We start from the raw sequence: 21332 nt of genomic DNA on the forward strand, positions 1-21332 counted from the left end.
TACTTTAACATTTTATACACTGTCTTTTATACACTTCCTTATTTTGATGGTGAGCTATAATTTAGTCAGATTCTTACACTACAGAAAAGTTATACTTCGATGTCTATACAAAATAGTCATTAAAGAAAGTTTTGCTGGGAACAAAGCTGCTGCCTTAAGTAATGCTGGGATATGGTATCTGGATACTGTAAGGCTAACAAACAAAAAGAAATAGAAAAAACGTACATAAGCATTGTATCTCATAGGTAAATTTTTCACAAGGTACTTACTGGGTTAGCAGTTCTGAAACTACATTACATGGGCACTAGGGTTGAAAGAATAAGTAAATAAATTGCAGAGAATGAGAGTTAGGTTTCTCACTGACAGAGAAAAAAGTTACAAATAAGCAAAAGGGGACAACTGGGATGAATCCTATGATACTGGATCAGGAGTTGGAGATATCAGTATACACTCAGGCTTATTTTAAATATATACAGATAAATACAGAAGGCATATAGATATGTCTGTATGTACACACAGTCAACAAGAACAACCAACCATCAAGACTGGGATTCTAAATGCCAATCTCCAATTAAAGGAATAGTTCTTTAGAGAAATGGCTGACTCTAGGGCTGGGGCAAAGAATATATGAGGATGAGCCTGGAGGATCTTGTAGTGCTGGAAAGTGAGGACGGGCTAAGGGGAAAAAAAGAGGGTAATGTCAAAAGACATAACTCCTAAGGGCCAAAGTGAGAATAATTTGAGCTTCAAAATAATCATAGTATTTTATTATAACACACAAAAATAAAGTACATATCCTTGAGCCTATATGAAAATTAATTGAATGATAAGTTAACAAATCTCCCATACATTAGAATTCCAAATAATATATGTGAATATTCTCTCTGGGCAATACAACTTAATTCCCCTCCTCCATGAGCAGGCATTGGACTTAATGGCTGACTTTCAAAGAATACATGTGGAATTGAAAAAAAATGTAGCTCTCCAATAGAGAGAGAACCTGGTAAGGTTGATATCACCAGTGACAAGTCACACTGGTATCATGTTCTGCTTATGTGATGTAATAGAAAAGCACTTCCACTCTGTGGCATTCTTCCCCAGAAAATGATCATCCCAGTAAAATCATGAGAGTCTATCAGATAGATTAGAATTGAGGAACACTTTACAAACTGTCTGACCAGCACTCTTCCAAAACATCAACCTCTAGGAAAACAAGGGAAGATTAAGAAACTGTTACAGACTGAGGAGATAAAATAGCCAAATGATATTATAGTGCTAAATTGGGCCCAGGAATAGAGAAAGGTCATTAATAGATTAGTAGAAAAACTGTGAAACCCAAATAAAGTATATAGTTTGATTAACTATGTTTTGCACCAATGTTAACTTCTTAGTTTTTGTAAACTAAATTTGATAAGCAGGTAACATGTATGATGCTAACATTAGGGGAAGCTAAAGGGTATACACAAACTCTGGAACTACTTTTGTGACTTTTCTGTTAATATGAAATTACTCCAAGTTTTTAAAAAGCCTTGAAATAGGCCCTAGCACCTCTCTCTCAGCTTGGGTTTGACCTACAGGCGCCCAAGAGAAGACAGCCTTCTCAGCAATGTTCATGCTCTCCCCACTGTTGTGATGCTTCAGCACACCTGTGGCCAGGCCATCTGCCACACTTGTGTGGCCATTTGTTCAGGTATATGGTATGGGAGGTCGCTACTCCAGTTCTTTATTCTGCTGCCTCTAAACAGAATAAACTGGAACAAGTAGAAAAGGAATTGTTGAGAGTAAAAAATCTGGAAGGAATAAAAAATGGTTGCCCCTATTTCAAAACCCTACATAAAGCATTCCGTTCAAGTGAAAAACCTGAATGACATGACCGCACGAGAGGTTTTCTCCCTTCACATCCAACTTCGCTTGCTGAAAACGGTTGCTCGAACAATCCCCCTGGAGTCATGCCTGCCTTTTCTACCATGATGAGTGTCCACCGTGGAGGAGTACCGTGCAGTGAGCAGTGCATCTTCTTTAAGTGAAGCCACCTTCTGAATTAAGAATGGTCCTGAACAGCTTCCTAAATAAAAACCAAATGTTGAGAGTAGAAGTTAAGATTGACCCACCAATCATGGGTGGAATGATTGTCCATTTTGGAGAAAAATATGTTGACTTTTCTGTAAAAACCAAGATTCAGAAGCTGGGTAAGCTTATGCGGAAAGTGTTCTGAAACTGCTGATTTTTGTGTCAGTGAAAATTCTTAAACTTGAAGCAACAATGCTTCCTCAACAGAAATGTCTTGAAGTATTCAAAGAAGTAAAAATATTCTACAACTCTACTAATTTGTATAATTCATCTGTAAAATAAAAAAATTTTCCTAATTCAAACATATCAAGACTTGTTCAAAGTCAGCCAGTGATATAGAAAGAGAATACTACAAATACCAGTTTATTTTTAGGATGATAGAAAAATCAAAAAGGTTTAAATGTATAAACTCCTTGTAACTAAAGATTCCACCATTTCTTTATAAAGTTACATTTAGATGAATAGAAGGTATCCTAACATCAGCTACTCCAGAAATAAATAAAAAGGAATTGTTGCCCACTGGCCAAAAATGTGGACTTAGGTTGCTACTTGACTTTTTTTTTGGTCTAAGATTACCCTGAAAGGACATGGGTAGTATCTCTAATTTTTCCCATAACACTCCATTATAAGCAGGTCACATTCATTTAAATTCATCCTTAACCTAATTCTATTTTCAGAATTTCCCCAAACTTAGCTACCACACACTACTTTAACAATTTGTCCTGAAGAATTTAAGATTTAAAACAAACACACAAAACAAAATATACCAAGCATTAATGGTGTATACCTGGGAGATTAGACTGGTTTTCTTTTTGCTTATTTTTCAAAGTCTTCTACAGTGAATGGATACAGTAATCATCATTTGGCACAGTGCCTGGTACTGCAGGGTTCAGTATTATTGACTGAGTACTCAACTGGCATTACTTCTATTAAAGAACTAAGGTGGGCATAGTCTTCCGGAACTGAGACCCAGCAGCCACCTGTAAAGGTACCAGGGCCAGCAGAGGGCATGCAGAGACAGGGTAGGGGTGGTCCTGGGCAAGAGGCTCCAGCAGGAAGTGACACTTAGGATAATCCTCCAGCAAGAGAACTTCGGCCTTCCCTTACTCAAACCACCTCTTCAATGGTGGAGGGGCTGGGAAGGACCATCCAGAACAGTCTGTGAAGACCGGAGGTCTCTCTCCACGGAGTTCCCCAATGCATACTGTCACAGCACACCCACAGGGAAGCTTATGCCCTGCCATCACCACCAACACATGGACACCAGCCCCTTCTGCCTGGACATCCTGGAGGACAAGTGGTCAGCCCTGTGACATCAGGACCACCCTGCTCTCCGTGCAGGGCCTGCTGGGTGAACCCAACACCAATAGCCCTTTGAACACACATACTGCTGAATTCTGGAAACACCCACAACCTTTAAGAATCTGCAAGAAACCTTACAACAGGTCTCCCTCCAAGAGTCCCAACCTGGCTGTCCAGCCCGTTTCCCCGCGTTGTCCTTATTTTTTCCTCGGATGGTCTGTCCTCTTGTCTTGGTCTGTCTTCTTTGTGAGACTTTGTAATATCAAGCTGTGGTGTCATTTTTTTGTTTGTTTCGTTAAGCCCTTGTGATCAGTACATTATTTTGTTAAAAACAAAAGAATCAAGGTGCCTACTAAACTAAGTATCACCACATGTATCCTCTTTAGTTTTATAATCTACAAAGACAATTATAAGAATGAAAAAATTTTAAAAAATAAACATTAATCCTATGATCAATTAGTACTGGTTACCTATTATGTAAACAAGGGAATACACCTGCCGAAGTTATTCTTTCAGAAAAGGAAAAAAATAAGGCTCAAATATATATTAAAAATAAATTAAGTATAGCTCACTTTACAAGAGACTTCATTAAAAAATTTTGGAAATAATTTTTCTACAATAGACTAAATCTTTTTTTCCATTTTTATTTTTGACAATACTTTAAACCACTCCATTCCTTGACTTACACCAAAGTTCACAGTGGTTAACAAGCACCTGTGCATTACTACTCATCAAATCCTTCTTTAATGTGAACATACCTTAAATGTATTTTTTATAGTTTTAAGGTTTCAATTTTTTAAAAATATCATTCTTCTTTTTTTTAAAGATTTTATTTGTTTATTTTTAGAGGGGAAGGGAGGGAGATAGATACAGAGAGAGAGAAACATGAATGTGCAGTTGCTGGGGGTTATGGCCTGCAACCCAGGCATGTGCCCTGGCTGGGAATCGAACCTGGGACACTTTGGTTCCCAGTCCGCGCTCAATCCACTGAGCTACGCCAGCCAGGGTTAAGGTTTCAATTTTTAAGGCAGAGAATAGTAGTTTCACTTTTGATATCAAATATTAGAAAATTATATAATTAAGATAATTATATAAAGCTGAGTCAATTTCACTAGAGAAAACCTTATTTAAAAGAATCTTTATGCAAAATGTAAGGTAATGTGACATTCAGGAACCAATTATTTCACAACTGCAAAACCCCAAAATTACGCAACAATGAACCTGCTGACAGTACATACATGGCAGGGGGAGGGAGAAAGATTTTAAAATCTTTAAAAAATGGAGTATCTTGAGTAGAGTATCTTGAAGAGTAGTATGACTTTTCCTTGTTCAAATCCTTGAAAGTCCTATCCTTTTAAATTTAAATTTCCTTTTAAATACTGGTGGTGGCATTCAGGGGCAATTACAGAACCAAGGGCAATAAATAAGACTAAGCTTTAAAAAGTTGGTGTCAAAGGATGACAAAGCCTGTACTTATGGATATAGCAGGTTAATGATTCAAAAGGGAAAAGTCTCCTCAATTGGATATTTCAATCTAGGCTTGGAGTTTGGAAATGACACCAGTGCATTTTCTGGACCTATTAAAGCTTTCTGTATTAAGCAACTTGAGATAAAAAAAAAAAGATAAGTAGTTAGATTTTATTGGGTTGGCTAAAAAGTCCATATGTTTTTTTCCATAAAATAAAAGACAAGTTTTCATTTTCACCAAGAACTTTATTGATTTGGATATTTTGAATATGTTGGCTATCTCTCATATGGTATAACATTGACTGTTCTCAACGACTACCTTGCTTTGATTGCTATCAACCTCAATTGGTCTACCCAACTGTGGGGCATCTTCCAGCAAGAAATCTCCAGCATGAAACTTTGCACTTTTGATGTGTTCAATTACTCACCACACCTTCTACATACACTACACAAATCATTTTTGGGGTTTCAGTTGTGTTTTTACCTTTCTTGAAATAACAAAGCAGAATATGCTGAAAATGTTGCATATTTCCTTTCCTCTTCAATATTAAAATGGCTACACAAAAATTCACCAATTTTGATTTTTTTAAATGCACACTGATAATGACAACTGTCACTATACAATCTTACAATTGTTTTGAATGAAGTTAAAGACAGCTAAGCACTACTAGGGCCATTGTAGGGAAAAAAAACAAATGAACCAAACGAACTTTTTGGCCAGCCCAATTATGATTTAAAAGTGATAAAAATTTATAAAACTTACCTTGATAGCAATATATTTACAACACACTTCTGATACTTAATACCAAACCAGTTAAAAAAAACAAACATGAACACAAGTTAAAAGCAATTCCTTTCCCATGCTCTTGACAACAAAAGTCTTCCCATCTTTAGCTTCTGTGAGCTTTACTGGAAAAAAATTTAGAATAAACTGTGCCTAAATCATCTTTTTACATAGAATATTAATAATAATATATGCTATCTAAAGTTCTAACTGACCATAAATTAGGTGTTTTTGAAGCACAGTCCACTATCAAAAGCATTAAGGTAACATCAATCAAATATTAAGAGTTAATAATACACTTGTATTTGGTGCAAATGTAATTTTATTAAACCTTACAATGAATGTTGTGGCATATCATTTTCCATTGTGTGACAACTTATTGGCTGGCACCTGAATACAGTACTTCTTTTGAAAAATACACAATGGGAACTGACAAAAGGGAGAGAAACTAGTTATAAGGGCAAAAAAAAAAAGATGAGCAATTAATTTTAGTTTCCTTAGTATCTAACTCTAAAACGGTTCAAGTTCCAAGCAATAAAGCTGTTACACTGCACAAGAATATTATCTCATTCAGCCCCTAAAATTCTGATAAAATTAATTTACAAGGATTATTATACTTGTAAAATTCAACCTAAGGTTTCTGCTGGGTAATATGATTTTAAAGAGCTACTTCTTCAAATATAACTTGACACTTTTTCCAAGTCACTGTAGATGTGGCCGGGGGGGGGGGGGGGTGGGGGGTGGTCTCTAAAATATTATACATTAGGTAGCCACTTTACAAGTGAGCACTTACTTCAAAATCATACTGGGCACCAAATTATCTCTTGCTGACTTGGGCTTATGTGCCTGTCATATCTATGGGTAAGAAAATGCAATCTTTAAAATCTATAATCCACTTGTCTTTATAGAGTGGTACTGACTCTGAGTAAAGTGACCATCTCTTTTACAGAAATGATCACTAGTGGAACATCTAAAATGCAGCAGGCCTTAACAGGGCATTTTAACTGAAATGTAATCAGAATTTAGAGCTTAACTTCAGCCAACATCACCATGCTGCAGTGTAAAGTTTAGACTGACTCAAATGAGTACAATGAACTCATTAAGTATTAACTCACTCATCTTAGGTTTAAAAAATAACAAAAATTTTATTTTATTCTTTCTCCCAACAACTTTGATAATACTTTCTGACAAAGGCCTAAACAGTGTCTGTCCGAGGTCACATTTATTAACCAACCTCCTTTAAAATAAAATAACGGACAATGTTAAGCTAGTAAACTAATTTTTCAAGCACTCCTAATAGCATTTGCAGAGATGGCAAACAAGAGAATTGTATCCTAAATGAAATAAGGCATTTCAGTTATCAAGACTGAGGAACAATTTTAAGTTATCTATAACTGAGCAGTAGGAAAATGCTAAGTAAAGAAATCCTTATTTTATACTAGAGTTGCACAATTCAAGTTCACCTGTAAAACAGTGTGAGGTGTGCCTTAGTATAAGAGCATGTAAGTCCTCCTACTCCCTCCCCAAAGAGGAGGAGGAAATATTAAATCATTTAAATATCTAATTGCTCATCTTTTACCCAAAATTTATTGAGATCAACATATGTAGATTTACTCTACTTGCAAAGGTTTTCTTTTTTAAAAAGTAGCTCATATACAATTCTTATACCACAAGGTCAATGTCAATGATTTCAAAATACTGATGTCTGATACTTCTAGCTATTTGTCCAAATCACAAGTTATTCTTAATATATGTAGCAGTTCATATTTCATCAAATTTGCCCATGGTAAGATTAAAATTCCTTCATCAAAAGGCTGGAGAGTGATCATTTAAATTCAATTCACATTTGTCAACGGTGAAATTAAATTTACAACCTAGTAAAATAAGGATATCTTCTTAAAAATTAAACTTCAATTATTTAACCAGAAAGTCAAATGGTGTTTTGCTTATTTACTACTCTTCATTACAATCTTTTATTGAATAAAGGTGAAATAAACCTAATGTGGCTGTTTGCAATGATGACTCCCTAAATACCATTTCATCAACTCTCAGAATAAAATGTCAACACAAAAATCCAAGTAATACAGCTCATTAAGCTCACAGGTAAAAATGAGTTTTTCTCAAAACAATAAGAAGTTTTTTTTTATTCATAATAATTTTATTAAGACATTTGCAGGGCAAATATGCCATCATAAATTTTATTCTGAATAATAAAGTGCTGAATGATAATTACCTGAATCTTTTTTAGTACTCTCCACTTATCTTAAGTTAAAAGAGCCCTTTCTGTGGCATTGGCAAAGCTGTTTAAAAACACCAAAAAAAAAAAAAAAAAAAAAAAAAGAAGAAGAAAGAAAAAGAAAAGCTAACTTTCAGTAAGGGAAAAGGAAGCACTGCAACCTTTTGTGTTTAACTACAGTGACAAATAATTGAGACCAAAGTAATTCATGCAAGTTATCTTTAAAGGTATACTAAAAGTTGAAAAAAGAAAGAACACTTACTGACCGTTGTTACTATGGCAGTAAATTGCATACTTAAATACCTTAATTATCCTAGATGCCTAGATCTGGCTTGGCAAGCATCATGCCACTGACATGCTTTAGCTCTTTTTGTAACTAAAGGTGATTTGCAGTTCAATTACTGAATATTTCAATGTGACTCATTAAGCTTCGTGATAAACTTTAGGTTAAATTTAAGCAGATTCTCTATACCTAATCACATCATCAGCACAAGCAAGACAATGCTGGCATAGCATGAAAGGTGGGTCACTTTAAAAAGATTCTTCCTTTTATTGCATGATATATTAAGATGACAGACCTAAATTTCAACTGGGTTAATGAGTTAGAATAGATTTGTTTCCCAAATTTAGCACACAATAATTTCAGTGGATTAGAGAAAGAAATCTCAGATGTCGGGTTATACGGGGGAAGCTGGAGCTCAGGTAGCTAACCAATAGCTCTAAAAACTGTCATGCTACAAGAGTACTGTCATAAAATGAACTTTGTAACAAACTCAACAGTATTTTGAGTTGAAGTTGACCAACTGCTGCATAGAAAATATGCTATCATACAACAGTCAAGTTTAAGCCAGTGCGTAGAGAAGATAAAGCACTTATGGTAACTGCAAATGGTAACAAGTCCATCAAGTTTGTACGGCCTACCATGGGTCCATAGGGGGTGCGGGTAGAGGATGATAAGAAATGGTTAGGAAAAAAATGAAGTGGAAATGAGAGAAGCTTGGAGAAGAGAAGGAAGAAGCAAAAAAAAAAAAAAGACCTTCAATTATATAAAATTCACAAACCAGGAAACTATAGACACCACTGAAGAATGGTTAACTCGATCCTGAACACCCAACAGCAAGCAAAACCAGAATGAAAACCAGAATAAGCCTTTGGCAGACAATTTTAAAAATTTGAATATGACATTACATTTCTCAATAATTCACAAACAATATATTATATGGTATATTTATATTAAATACTGGGAAACCAATCCTGTAAATTTGATGCTTATAATGCTTTAGCTAATGAGAGCACAATAATATCAAGCTAAATGAATGCTGGTGTTATCACAACAGTGCTCATTTATGAAACAACTGTTAACAATTCGTGCTTTGACAGTGCTAAAATACAGTCAAATTATCATCTGTGAAGTGACACAAAGGTCTCTAGCTTTTCTGGAATATGCCCTTTGTAATATATTCTATGATTTACTATGACACGAGCAGCAAGACACTGCAATGTGGTATGATTTATGGGCTGGATCAAATTTTTGGCTATTTCCTTCTCGTCCAGTAAGTCACTAGCAGTTTGTTTGTGCAAGTTTGTGGCATCAAAATGTGCACCTGATTTGATAAGGAGATTCATGATGTCTGGATGGTTGTTTAGAGCAGCAATATGTAGGGGACTGTTGTCATCGGAGTCTCTGACGTTCACATCAGCACCACATTCTATCAGTATTGCAGTAACTTGCAGAGATGGAAATTTACAAACAGGGTACCGCCCTACACATGTAGTGTTCTTGTCCACAGCCAGATGAAGAGGGCTGAAGTTATTCTTTCCCCTTGGATGCAGCTTAAGAAACCTGTAAATAGTCTGTTTTTTGAAATGGTCCTGTTCTAGAGTGCAAGGAACTTTTTCTAACAAGCAAATTAAGTGCAAAATGATGGAAAGAGCCTTATTTAACTGCAAAGGGTCAGCTGGACACTGAGTCTGTTTGATAGCACGCTCTATTTCAAGGACACTTTTGCACAGTATGCCCATAAGATCATCAAAGGTAACAGTGGTGCCCAGCAGGCCTTTAGCTCTATCCTGTAGCATAAAAGAGAACAGTTCTGCAAAAGATAATAAGCTGCTAGCAGTCATTGGGCTTAAAGGGTCCAAATTGTTCTGCTGCATATCCAAAGCATATTTCCATAGGTTGATGCATCGTTTGAAATTTCCAGAGTCTGCATAGACAGCGCCTCTATATCTAATATAGTAAGAAGTATCAGGATGAGAAGGACCCAGAATACGTTCTCTAATTAATAGTGCCTGCATTCTCATCTCATCAGGATCAGCAATAAGACCTTCTAGCTCTTCTGAACTGTTTACCTCCTTGGCATAATCATAAGCCATTATTAGTGTCTGAGGTACTGGTTTACTAATTATATTAGTCCTATCACTGTATCTCATGTTCATTGCCTTTTTCCAGTATTTCAGAGCCCCAAGTAGATCTCTTTTTTTATCTACAAATGTAGCTCCCAGAAGCTCTAAAGCATTGATCCGCTCTGTCTTGCTGGTCTGTGCATGATGAGTCAGAAAATCCACAATATTTGTGTGACCCGTCACACTTGCTGAGAGAAGGGGAGTCATTCCATAACCATCCTTTTCCATCTTGGCACAATACATAAGAAGCATCTTCATGATGTCCAAACTTCCAGATTCTGCGCAATCATGCAGTGCAGTATTACCTTAAGGGGAGGGGGGGAAAAAGATAAAATATTGATACAGTGTAACACATGCATATACTTTAGAACCTAAAGAAACACAGGCAGCTCCAAACCACCCTTGATGTGACATTCTTTAATTTGGTTATAGAAAAGAAAAAAATGATCCCCAGCTCCTAAAACTAGTGCCTGATACATACTAGGGATTAAAGAAATACTTGTTATATTTGTTGAATAAGTGAAATAACCTAATTAGGCATGAAAAGATATCCAAAGATGAAATTCAAAACTAATCCATGGCCTCTTGGTATTTTAAAATAATGTTTTCAAGTGCATATTCTAAAACTAAAAACTGATTAAATTAATCAACTATTCACAAGTTTTGCTGATAGTCACTTAACTTTCTGAGTGAGCTTCCAAATTTGGAAATGAGAAACCTAATCTATAATATTTAAGATTACCCAATTTAATTCTAATAGTAGACAGAAACTATTTTTTTCCTTATTTTTGATTGCCAGGAGAACTTCAACTGTTTTAGTCAAAAAATGTTGGTAACAAAGTACTTTCCTCAAAAAGCTCCCAGAAGAAAAACAAGTCCAGTGAAATCTGAAAATATGTGGGTAGTTCAATATGAACTTCAAAAGGAGACATCTGAAGTGTCATTTCACAATAGATTATTTCCCACTGTAATTTAATTTTTAAACAATCTTTTTAGATGTACTAAATGTTCTAACACTGGCTTGTTCTTCCCACATATGGATTAAACTGACAACAGGCACTGGCACATTAGTGAAGACCTGTATGGAACACATTAAGACATTATAACCACCCAAGTATTTTAGCTATCTAAGTTTAATTATAAATATTTCACTAAGTACCAAAACAAAAATTATCACGCAGACCTTTGATATTCATACATTGTTTACAGAAAATTTTAACAGTGAGTCATTTTAGGCATGTGTACAGAAAAAGAGTTAACATAGCTGGCTGCAACAACTATCCTTAGAAAGACCTGACTGCAAGGCCACTGGCTGGCCATCTGGGAACCTGTCTGAGAAACAGTTTCAAGACATAAAACTTTTCCTAGATGATAAGGGTAGCTCACTATATAAACAATGCAATTTATGCTGAAAAATGTATTTTTAAAAATCTGTCTGGTGTCATGTAAGAGCTAACAAGAAGACAACAACTGGGAAAAGAAAGAAAATTAGAGAAGTAAAACCCACAATTTGGGGAAGGTTCTCCCAAAGGCCTCTATCAATTCTGGGAGAGGCAGGTGAAAAACTGAGCAGAGCTTCTGACAACCTTACGGGACTATGTAAGAAAACTGGAGTCTGGAGCCCACTAGGAAGGGAACTTTAAAATCCCCCTACACTTCGGGCTATAGCTCCAAAGGTCTAAACTCCAGAAGTTAAGGTGAACTGCAAATAGATTAGCCATCACAGGAATGAAAATCCAATTTAAAATCCTCTCAATATTAAAGTAATCCAGGATTGCTTATTTACATAACAAGAGCCAGAACCAAATACAAAAACTATTTAGAAGACATCATTACTAGGACTCAAATCACTTTTTTTTTTTTTTAAAGACTTTATTTATTTATTTTTAGAGAGGGAAGGGAGGGGGCAGAGAGAGAGAGAGAGAGAGAAACATCAATGTGCGGTTGCTGGGGGTTATGGCCTGCAACCGTGGCATGTACCCTGGCTGGGAATTGAACTTGGGACACTTTGATTCCCAGCCCGCACTCAATCCACTGAGCTACGCCAGCCAGGACAAATCACTTTTTACATTATTCACATATGATGTTTGGTATATAATAAAAAATAACAGAAAACAAGAAACCATAACACAAAAACCAAGAGAAATAAGACCTGATAGAAAAGCCCAACAGAATGTCCAGATAATACCCTTACCAGATACTGACTTTAAAATAACAACTTTGCTTAGCATGTTCAAAGCAATTAAAAAACAATTTTGATAATTAAAGAATCAGAAACTACAAAAGAAAAAAATCTCCACTCTAGAACTGAAAGACTCAGTGGGCGGCTTTAAAAGCAGATGACATACAGCTGAACAGAGAACCAGGAACGAGAAAATAAAAGCACAGAGATGAAGGGATGCCAAAGCAAGAGTCTGTGAGAAAAAGACGGAATGTTGTCAGAAGGGCTAATGTAAAATCAGAATTCTAGTGGAAGAACATGCCCCAAAGCCAATATCTAAAAAGATAAAGTGTGAGAATTTTCTGAAGCTGATCAAAGATTAAACTATAAATTTATTACATTTTAAAAAAACACCAAAAGAGATAAATTTTTAAAAATCACCTTTGAGGCGCACTACAGCAAAACTGCTGAAAACAAAGAAAAGAGAAGAATCTTAAAATCAGATAATAGGTAGGTAGATAGGACCTACAAAAGACCAACAGTTAGATAGACAGGAAAGTTTTCATCAGGAAAAACAGAAGCCAGGAATCAACAGAATGTCTTAAAATAAAGGAACATAACTGCTAAGTTAGAGTTCTATACCCACATCAAGAATAAATGTAAAACAAAGGACCATTTCAGGTGAGAAAGGCAAAAAAAAATAAGACATTTATTACCAGCAGACATAAATTAAATACTATAGGGTGTCATTTAGGGTAAAGGAAGATAAGCTACACAGAAGCCTGGAGATATGGGCATAAACATCCAAGAGTAATTTGTGAGAATTCTAAATAAATATTGTCTTTAAAAATAATGTTTTTATTAACTTTAATAACTTTAAAAATAATGTCTCAAAGGGCTTGAAATACATATAGAAGCAAAATACCTGACAGCAATAGTATAAAAATAAGAAAGGTATTTGGAGATAAATTACAGAGTGGGGAAAATATTAACTTACTAAGTTGTGAGTACACAAAACACAGAGTTTACTCTTGTACTATTAGGTATTATCACATTATTTTACACTTAAACAACTGTAAACCTACTTTTGCCCCACGTTTTCTAAGATTTCTACATTTCTTGTAAAGAGGTAATGTTAGAAATTTATGTTAGCCTTTGATAAGTCAAAGTAGTACTATCTAGGGAAGAGGTGTCAAACTCATTTTCACTGGGGGCCACATTAGCCTCTGAGGTTGCCTTCAAAGGGCAGGATGTAGAGCTCCTTGCGCCTAGTTAAGGAGTAGTTACATTTATACAGTCCTAAAATCACATTCAGCTCTTTGAAGGCAACCACAAGGCTGATGCCTTCCCGGTGAAAATGAGTTTGACACCCCTGATATAGGGTAGCCACTAACAGAGAATATACAAATAATTACTATATATTTTCTAATATGGAGAAAGAAATAACAAAAAATAATCAAAACAAAGGCAAAAAAAAGAAGCAAAGAATACAAAACAGGTAGGGCAAATAAAACCCAAAAAGTAGTTAGGAGATTAAAAACAAAATTTATCAGTAATTATATTAAATGCAAGTAAACTAAATGTTCCCATTACAAGACTGAAACTGTCAGACTAAGAAGACAAACACGTAAAACGCAACTGCATGCTGCTTGTAAGAAACACACCCTAAATATAAGAGGAAAAAAGGCTGAAGTGAAAAGATAAAAAAAAAAAATATTTACTTGTACTCTATGCAAAAACTAACCATAAGAAAGCTGTCTGATATTATAATAAATTATTAGATTAAGTAGATTTTAAAGTAAAGCATATGATTAGAGATAGAGGAAAAACATTTTATAGTGATATAGAATTCAAAACAACATAAAGATAAAATTCCAGATTTGTTTTCATCTGAAAACACAGGTTTGAATTATATAAAGCAAAAATCAACAGAACTACGAGGAAAATCAGACAAATCCACAATCATAGGACATCCGAACACACTGTTCTTACTCAGTATAAAAGACCAAAACCAACAGGCTATAGAAGACCTGAACACAATTAACAAACAATTTAACTAACATATAAATGAACACTAAATTCAAAACCTGTAAAATACCATTTTTTTCCCAAGGATACATGGAATGTGCACAAATACTGATCATATATTCTATGCCATAAAGTGAGTCTCACGCAAATGTCAAGAGATTGAAATCAGAGTATGTTTCAAATTCACAACACAAATTAAGATATCAAAAACAAACAAAAAACTAGAAAAAATATCCATATATATGAAATTTTAAAATATGCTTCTAAATAACCCATGGGTCAAAGAAGAAATCCCAATGAAAAATAGAAAATATTTTTCACTGGATAATAGTGAAAACATTAAGTAACAAATCTTACAGAATATGGCTGAAACTGTACTTAAAGGTACATTAGAAAAGAGGAAAGGCTCTTTAAAAATTACCTAAGTTTCCATCTCAAGAAGTTATAGGGGAAAAGCAGCAAATTAAAACCAGAAGAAGTAAAAGCAAAGAAGAAAAAGGGATCAGTAGGCTGGCACACCATTTTTTATTTTCCTAAGTTTTATATAACCTTTGCCCCTTTGTAATCTTATATTAATAACTATGCAAGGTAGAGAAAATAAACTTACTCTAAAAGTAGAAAACAGAGTAAACATTAGTAGTAAAACAAACCCATGTTTCTCAATTGCCATTTCAGGGTACTGGTCATTTCTGAGCACTGGTCATATTTTAAATGCCAATCATACTAAAATCCAATGAATAAGTTATACCTAATACAAACCCAACCTCATAGTAAAACTCTTACCAGTCACAACTTTCCAACTCAAAAGCTTTCATGCTTCCTCTAAGGAAACAGCTGAAAATCGTTAAGATGGCTTTCAGAATTCTACTGCACTGATTCTCCAAACACCATTTATGTGGGGGTGGGAGGGCAATGAGAAAGAAATCTATAGTTTAGACATCATGGTACATGAAGTAAAGCTTAATTGTGGTTAGTGGGAATACATTATGGGAAATGGATTGTAATGACAAATATTTCCCTACCCTACCTCTCCAGCCTCATTTCTTATCACCTCCAATATGAATACTGTACTGTGAATCTAGCCCAGGAGATGGCAAACTTTTTTTTGTAAAGGGCTAAAGTAGTGTTTTAGGTTTTGCAGGCCATAAGGTCAACTGACTTATAGTAAAAGGGATCCATAGGCAATAATAGCAGTTCCCCCTTATATGCAAGGGATACATTCCAAGACCTCAGTGGATGCATGAAACCAAGGATGGTACAAAACCCTCTATGTATATGATTTTTCCTATACATATATATCTATGATAAAGTGTAAACTACCCTTGCACTTACAAGCCATTTAAGTAAAATAAGGGCCACCTGAACACAAGCATTGAGATACAGCAACAATATGCTTATCAAGGTCTATTAAGTGACCAAAAGATGAGTAGTATATACAGGGTGGACACACTAGACAAAGAAATGATTCACACTCCAGGAAGGACAGTGAAAGATTTCATCTCACTACTCAGAATAGTGAGCAATTTAAAATTTATGAATTGTCCCTTCTTGAATTTTCCATTTAATATTTTCGGACCATCGCTGACCTTGGATAACAAACTGTGGAAAGTAAAACTGTGGATGAGAGGGAAACTACTGTATGTTAAATTAATGCACATGGTTGTTTTCTAAGAAAACTTTGCTTATGGACAATGAAATGTGATTTTCCTGTAATTTTAACATCATGAAATAGTATTATTCTTCATTTGACTTTTTTTTAAACCATTAAAAATACAAAAACCATTTCTTGGCGCTCAGGCAATCCAAAAGCAGGGAGTGGGCAGGATATGACAACCCCTGAGCCATAGTTTACCAACACCTACCCTAATCCAAAAGACATTACCAATACCTGCCATACATAGGCAGATACTCCACATCATTCTATCCTAAGTATCTCTCCCAGCACCAGGAACAGTCTGCTCACTTCCACCTCCAAGTCTCTGCTCTAAATATTCCTGTAATGCACTCTTTCTTCTTTACCTTTTTAACTTCTCGTCCTTCAAGTCTCACCAGGAATTTTAGTTGCTCAAAGAGGCCTCCTTAGTTATACCATATCAATTTGCCATCTTGAGAATGCCTGGTGAATAAATGTATCACTCATTGCAGTAGGTCTTCATATTGCATCTACAATTATATTACGTAGTACCTTACAATAGTATAATGTTACTGCCTCAGAAAGTTTTTTTTTACCTAAACTGTTAATATTCTTAAAGTACACAGATCCTGTATTTCCTTTCTATCCCAGATAGCAATTAGCACACTGTGAAAGTTTAGGTAGATTCTTAAATTTTTAAACTTGATATCACAAAAAAGTGATTCAAACAGCCTCTTTGGATAAATAAGTTAAAAAAACAAAATCTTGGAAGAAGGGGATTTCTTAACTGAGGGAATCTTGTTAATACTCTAACAACCTAAGTATATCCAACCACAACTTTTAAGCCCTGGAAACACTAAATATATATTCTGAATTATAGTCTACAGCACTAATTAAAAGTTTAGAAAACAGAGGCTTTTAAATAAAAGTCTCATTTCAAAGCAACTATAATTTTTGTGTCATGTCTCCAAGTCTCTTTTACATAATATGTTTTGATAAAGTTGTAATCGGTAATGTACAACTGTGGCTGCTTTTCACTTACATCTTGGTCATTTTGTCATGTTATGTTACCACATGGTCTACATGAAAATCATTCTCTTCCCTGGCTGGAGTAGCTCAGTGGATTGAGCGTCGGCTGGGAACCAAAGTGTCCCAGGTTCGATTCCCAGCCAGGGTACATTCCTGGGTTGCAGGCCATAACCCCCAGCAACCGTACATTGATGTTTCTCTCTCTCTCTATCTCCCTCCCTTCCGTCTCTAAAAAATAAATAAATAAAATATTTAAAAAAAAAAAAAAAAGAAAGAAAATCATTCTCTTTATGGTGAAGGTTCAAGTAAGCAGGCATGTCATAATTTACATAAACACTTCCCTGTTAATGGACATTCATAGTTTCAGAGTTTCACTATTAGAATTAGTGCTTAAAAAACTATAAGAACATTGGGGTGCAAAGGTTCATTTGGACTGGTGTCATTATACTAAGTGAAAATAGCCAGGCGGTGAGGGACAAATACCATATGATCTCACCTTTAACTGGAACATAATCAACAAAAGAAAAAAAGCAAACAAAATATAACCAGATACATTGAAATTAAGAACAATCTAACAATAACAAGAGGGGGGAGGGAGGGGACAGTGGGGAGAAGGGTTTTCAGGAACTACTATAAAGGACACATGGACAAAACCAAGGAGGAGGGTGGAAGCAAGGGAGGGAGGTGGGTTTGGCTAGGGTGAGGGGGGAAGTGGTCGGGAGAAAATGCAGACAACTGTAATTGAACAATAATAAAGTAATTTATTTTAAAAAAAAACCTTAAGGATACATAACAGATCAGTGATTGCTGGGGCAGGGCGAGGGGGTGGTGCTGGAAGATGGGCTGACTGAAAAGGGGTATGAGGGAAGCTTTTGTTTTATCTTTATTGCAGTAGTAGTTAAATTACAGCATATAACTGTCAAAAGTTACAGAACTGTACACTAAAAAAGGTGGATTTTATTATACATAAATTACACTCTATAAACAAATGACAAAAAAGTTAATGCCTACCTTAAAACAATCACAAATGTGTAATAACACATTTTTAATTTATTTTCAAAGGAATTACAAAGTATTTCAGAAGTTCCACTTTTATAGTATTCTAAGACTGGAATCAATCTTTGAATTTTGATTTGTATTACCTTTATACCTAGTTATACAGAACATTTTTCCATGTCTGTTCACAAACTTTATTTTCTTTCATGAAATGTCTCTTTATATTCCAGTTTCTGGGATTTGTCTGACTTACTATATGTAAATAATTTTTAAAATGATAAACAGTTGTCTTCTATATTTACTATATACAGGTATACCTTGAAGATATTGCAGGTTCAGTTCCAGACCACTGCAATAAAGCAAATACCACAATAAAGCAGTTACATGATTTTTTTGGTTCCCAGTGAATATAAAAATTATGTTTACACTATATTAAGTGGTCTATTAAGTATGCAATAGCATTATGTCTATAAGAACAATGTACATACCTTAACTTAAAAATACATTCTTGCTAAAAATAATGCTAACCATCATCTGAGCTGTCAGCAAGTTGTAATCTTTTTGCTTTAAAGATTAATCTTTTTGCTTTAATCTTTAAAGGGGGTCTTTAAAGCCTTGATGTTGATGGCTGCTAATTAATAAGGGTGGTAGGTGCTGAAGGTTGGGGTGGCTGTAGCAATTTCTTAAAATAAAAGCAACAGGCATTGAATTTTCTCTAGCTCTTAAAAGTCCTAGATGGCATCTTCTTTCAGTATAAGGTTGTTTTGTCTGCACTGAAAATCTGTTGTTTAGTGTAGTGACCTTAGTCATCTTAACTAGGTCTTCTGGGTAACTTGCATCTTCTACATCAGCACTTGGCTGGTTCACTTTGCACCTTATTCTTTCCTTAAACCTATAAGCCAACTTCAGGTAACTTCAGACTTTTCTTCCTCAGTTTCTTCACCTCTCTCTCCCTTCAATTAAAGAGAGTTAAGGCCTTGCTCTAAATTAAGCTGTGGCTTAAGGGAGCATTGTGGCTGGTGTGATCTTTTATCCAGACCACTGAAACTTTCTCCATATCAGTAATTAAGGCTGTTTCGCTTTCTTATCATTTGTGTTCACTGGTGTATAACTTTTGATTTCTTTCAAGAACTTTTCCTTTGCACTCACTGAGTGCTAAGTGACACAAGAGATCTAGCTTTTGGCTAGAAATCTAGCATGCCTTCTGCACTAAGCTTGATCATTTCTAGCTTCTGATTTAAAGTGAGGGACTTGTGACTGTTCCTTTCTGTGAACACTTACAGCCATTAGAGGGTTATTAACTGGCCTAATTTCAATATTATTGTGTCTCAGGAAATAAATTGGGAGGCTTGAGGAGAGGGAAAGAGATGATGGAACAACCAGGTGGTGGAATAGTCAGAACACATAGAACATTTACAGATTAAATTCATCACCACATGGGCATGATTTACGGTACTCCAAAACAACAACAACAGTAATATCAAAAATCACTGATCACAGATCACCATAACAAATAATGGAAAAGTTTGAAACACTGAATTATCAAAAAATGACACAGAGACACAAAGTGAGCAAATGCTGTTGGAAAAATGGCACCAACAGACTTGTTTGATGCAGGGTTGCCACAAACTTTCAATTGGTAAAAAACATCAGTATCTGCAAAGTACAATAAAGTGAAATGTAATAGAACAAAATATGGCTATATATTTTTACTTTATCACTTGTTTCATTCAAGAGCTTTAGCAATGCTGTAAGTATTAAATGCAAGTTCTTGTGAAAAATGTAAGAGGTTGAATTTAAAAACTGAGTTACTATTTTGTGACTAGTCTATGCTAAGTTAGTTACATGCTGAAGACCAATAAAATCATATTTAATTTTTGCTAGGTAACTTTATTGATTTAAACTTTTGTTAAATAATAACATATACCAACACTTGAAAATTCAACTCAACACTTTTTCTGATTTATATGTTTCTTGAAAACAGTTCCATAATATAATAATTACACTTTCAAAAATTTTGTATCTCTGCCCTGGCCAGGTGACTCAGCTGGGTGGAGCACTGTCCCATACACCAAAAGGTTACGAGTTCCATCCCTGGTCAGGACACATACCTAGGTTGTGGGTTCTATCCACGGTCAGGGTGCTTCTCTCACACTGATGTTTTTCTCTATCACCCTTCCTTCCCCTCTACAATCAATGAAAACATATGCTCAGGTGAGGATTAAAAAAAAAAAACTTTAAAAAAACTTGTATCTCCACCCCTTAATGTTATTTTGGTCCTCAGAGTGAGCAAGACAATGAAAATAGAACACAGAGTTCAAAAATACTACCAGGCATCTCAGATAAAATTAAGGATGTTAAGAAATAAAATTAAATGAAGTTACCTTTAGCTAAAGAAAAACGGGAAGCATTGCATTATATAATTCTCAATGCGCAATTAAGAAAAATTTAATTTGCAGAAAAAATTAAAATTTCTGAAAATGAATTCATAATGGAATATTTTTATGACTTCCCAAAAGACGTATCTGTTAAATAGACAATTCTTAAAACTCAAGATAATAGTACCCTAAGTATTAATTCAGTTAAAGTATTGTTGCAGAAGTTAAAATAGTATGATCCAAATACATTAGTTTTCATCTATCTAACTTAAATAGTGCTAAAAAAGTTTAGAGGAATAAAAAGTAGTCATATTCATTGGGATGCTTCTGAGATGGCTATTAAGGAAAAGAAATTATGGGAAGTACTCAGGCACTGAAGCAGGTAGGTACTAGTCATTAAAAGACCAGAAGTGCTAATCTTAGTTGCTGTAAAGAGACCTGTAATATTTTGATGGTAGGGACTTAAGAGATAGGAATTCACACTCAGCTGTGATAGTTTAGGGGCACAGCAATGGGGTCAAGATTTTTTTAAAGTAAGCAATCTGAAACAGACTAGTATTTTGAGTAAAAACTATATTGAGCCCCAACAGTTTCCTGGTTCCAAACCAGATAGCTTGGGTTTGATGGAATGTTATCAATCAACCACTTAAATCATAAAAAAATTTCAAAGCATCTATAAATATCTCAGTTTTGGTGAGATTATATAGACTCACCAGATTTGGAATTAAGTCAGCTTCTAAACCACTCCCAAACAGTAAACAGAATTAATTCATCTTTTTAATGAAACAAAACTATCCTCATAAGGGCAGTAAAATATTTAACAAATACAAAGTGTTTGTTAT

At 34.9% G+C, this 21332-nt stretch overlaps 1 protein-coding gene and 1 pseudogene across 2 annotated transcripts in view; one reads left to right on the forward strand and one right to left on the reverse strand.

The window, feature by feature from the left end:
* The first annotated feature begins 1633 nt into the window (after positions 1–1633).
* On the forward strand, positions 1634–2574 carry LOC114496310 (annotated as a pseudogene).
* Positions 2575–5868: 3294 nt separating this feature from the next.
* The window catches only part of FEM1C (fem-1 homolog C), a 29296-nt gene continuing 13832 nt past the window's right edge, over positions 5869–21332 (reverse strand). For both annotated transcript variants that reach the window (XM_028505331.2, XM_028505330.2), the window contains exon 3: positions 5869–10570. In XM_028505331.2, coding sequence (XP_028361132.1) covers positions 9261–10570 — 1310 coding nt within the window. In that variant the 3' untranslated portion in view covers positions 5869–9260. The remainder of the gene's footprint in view (positions 10571–21332) is intronic.

This window comes from Phyllostomus discolor, chromosome 3, assembly GCF_004126475.2.
Source record: "Phyllostomus discolor isolate MPI-MPIP mPhyDis1 chromosome 3, mPhyDis1.pri.v3, whole genome shotgun sequence".
Lineage (NCBI taxonomy): Eukaryota > Metazoa > Chordata > Mammalia > Chiroptera > Phyllostomidae > Phyllostomus > Phyllostomus discolor.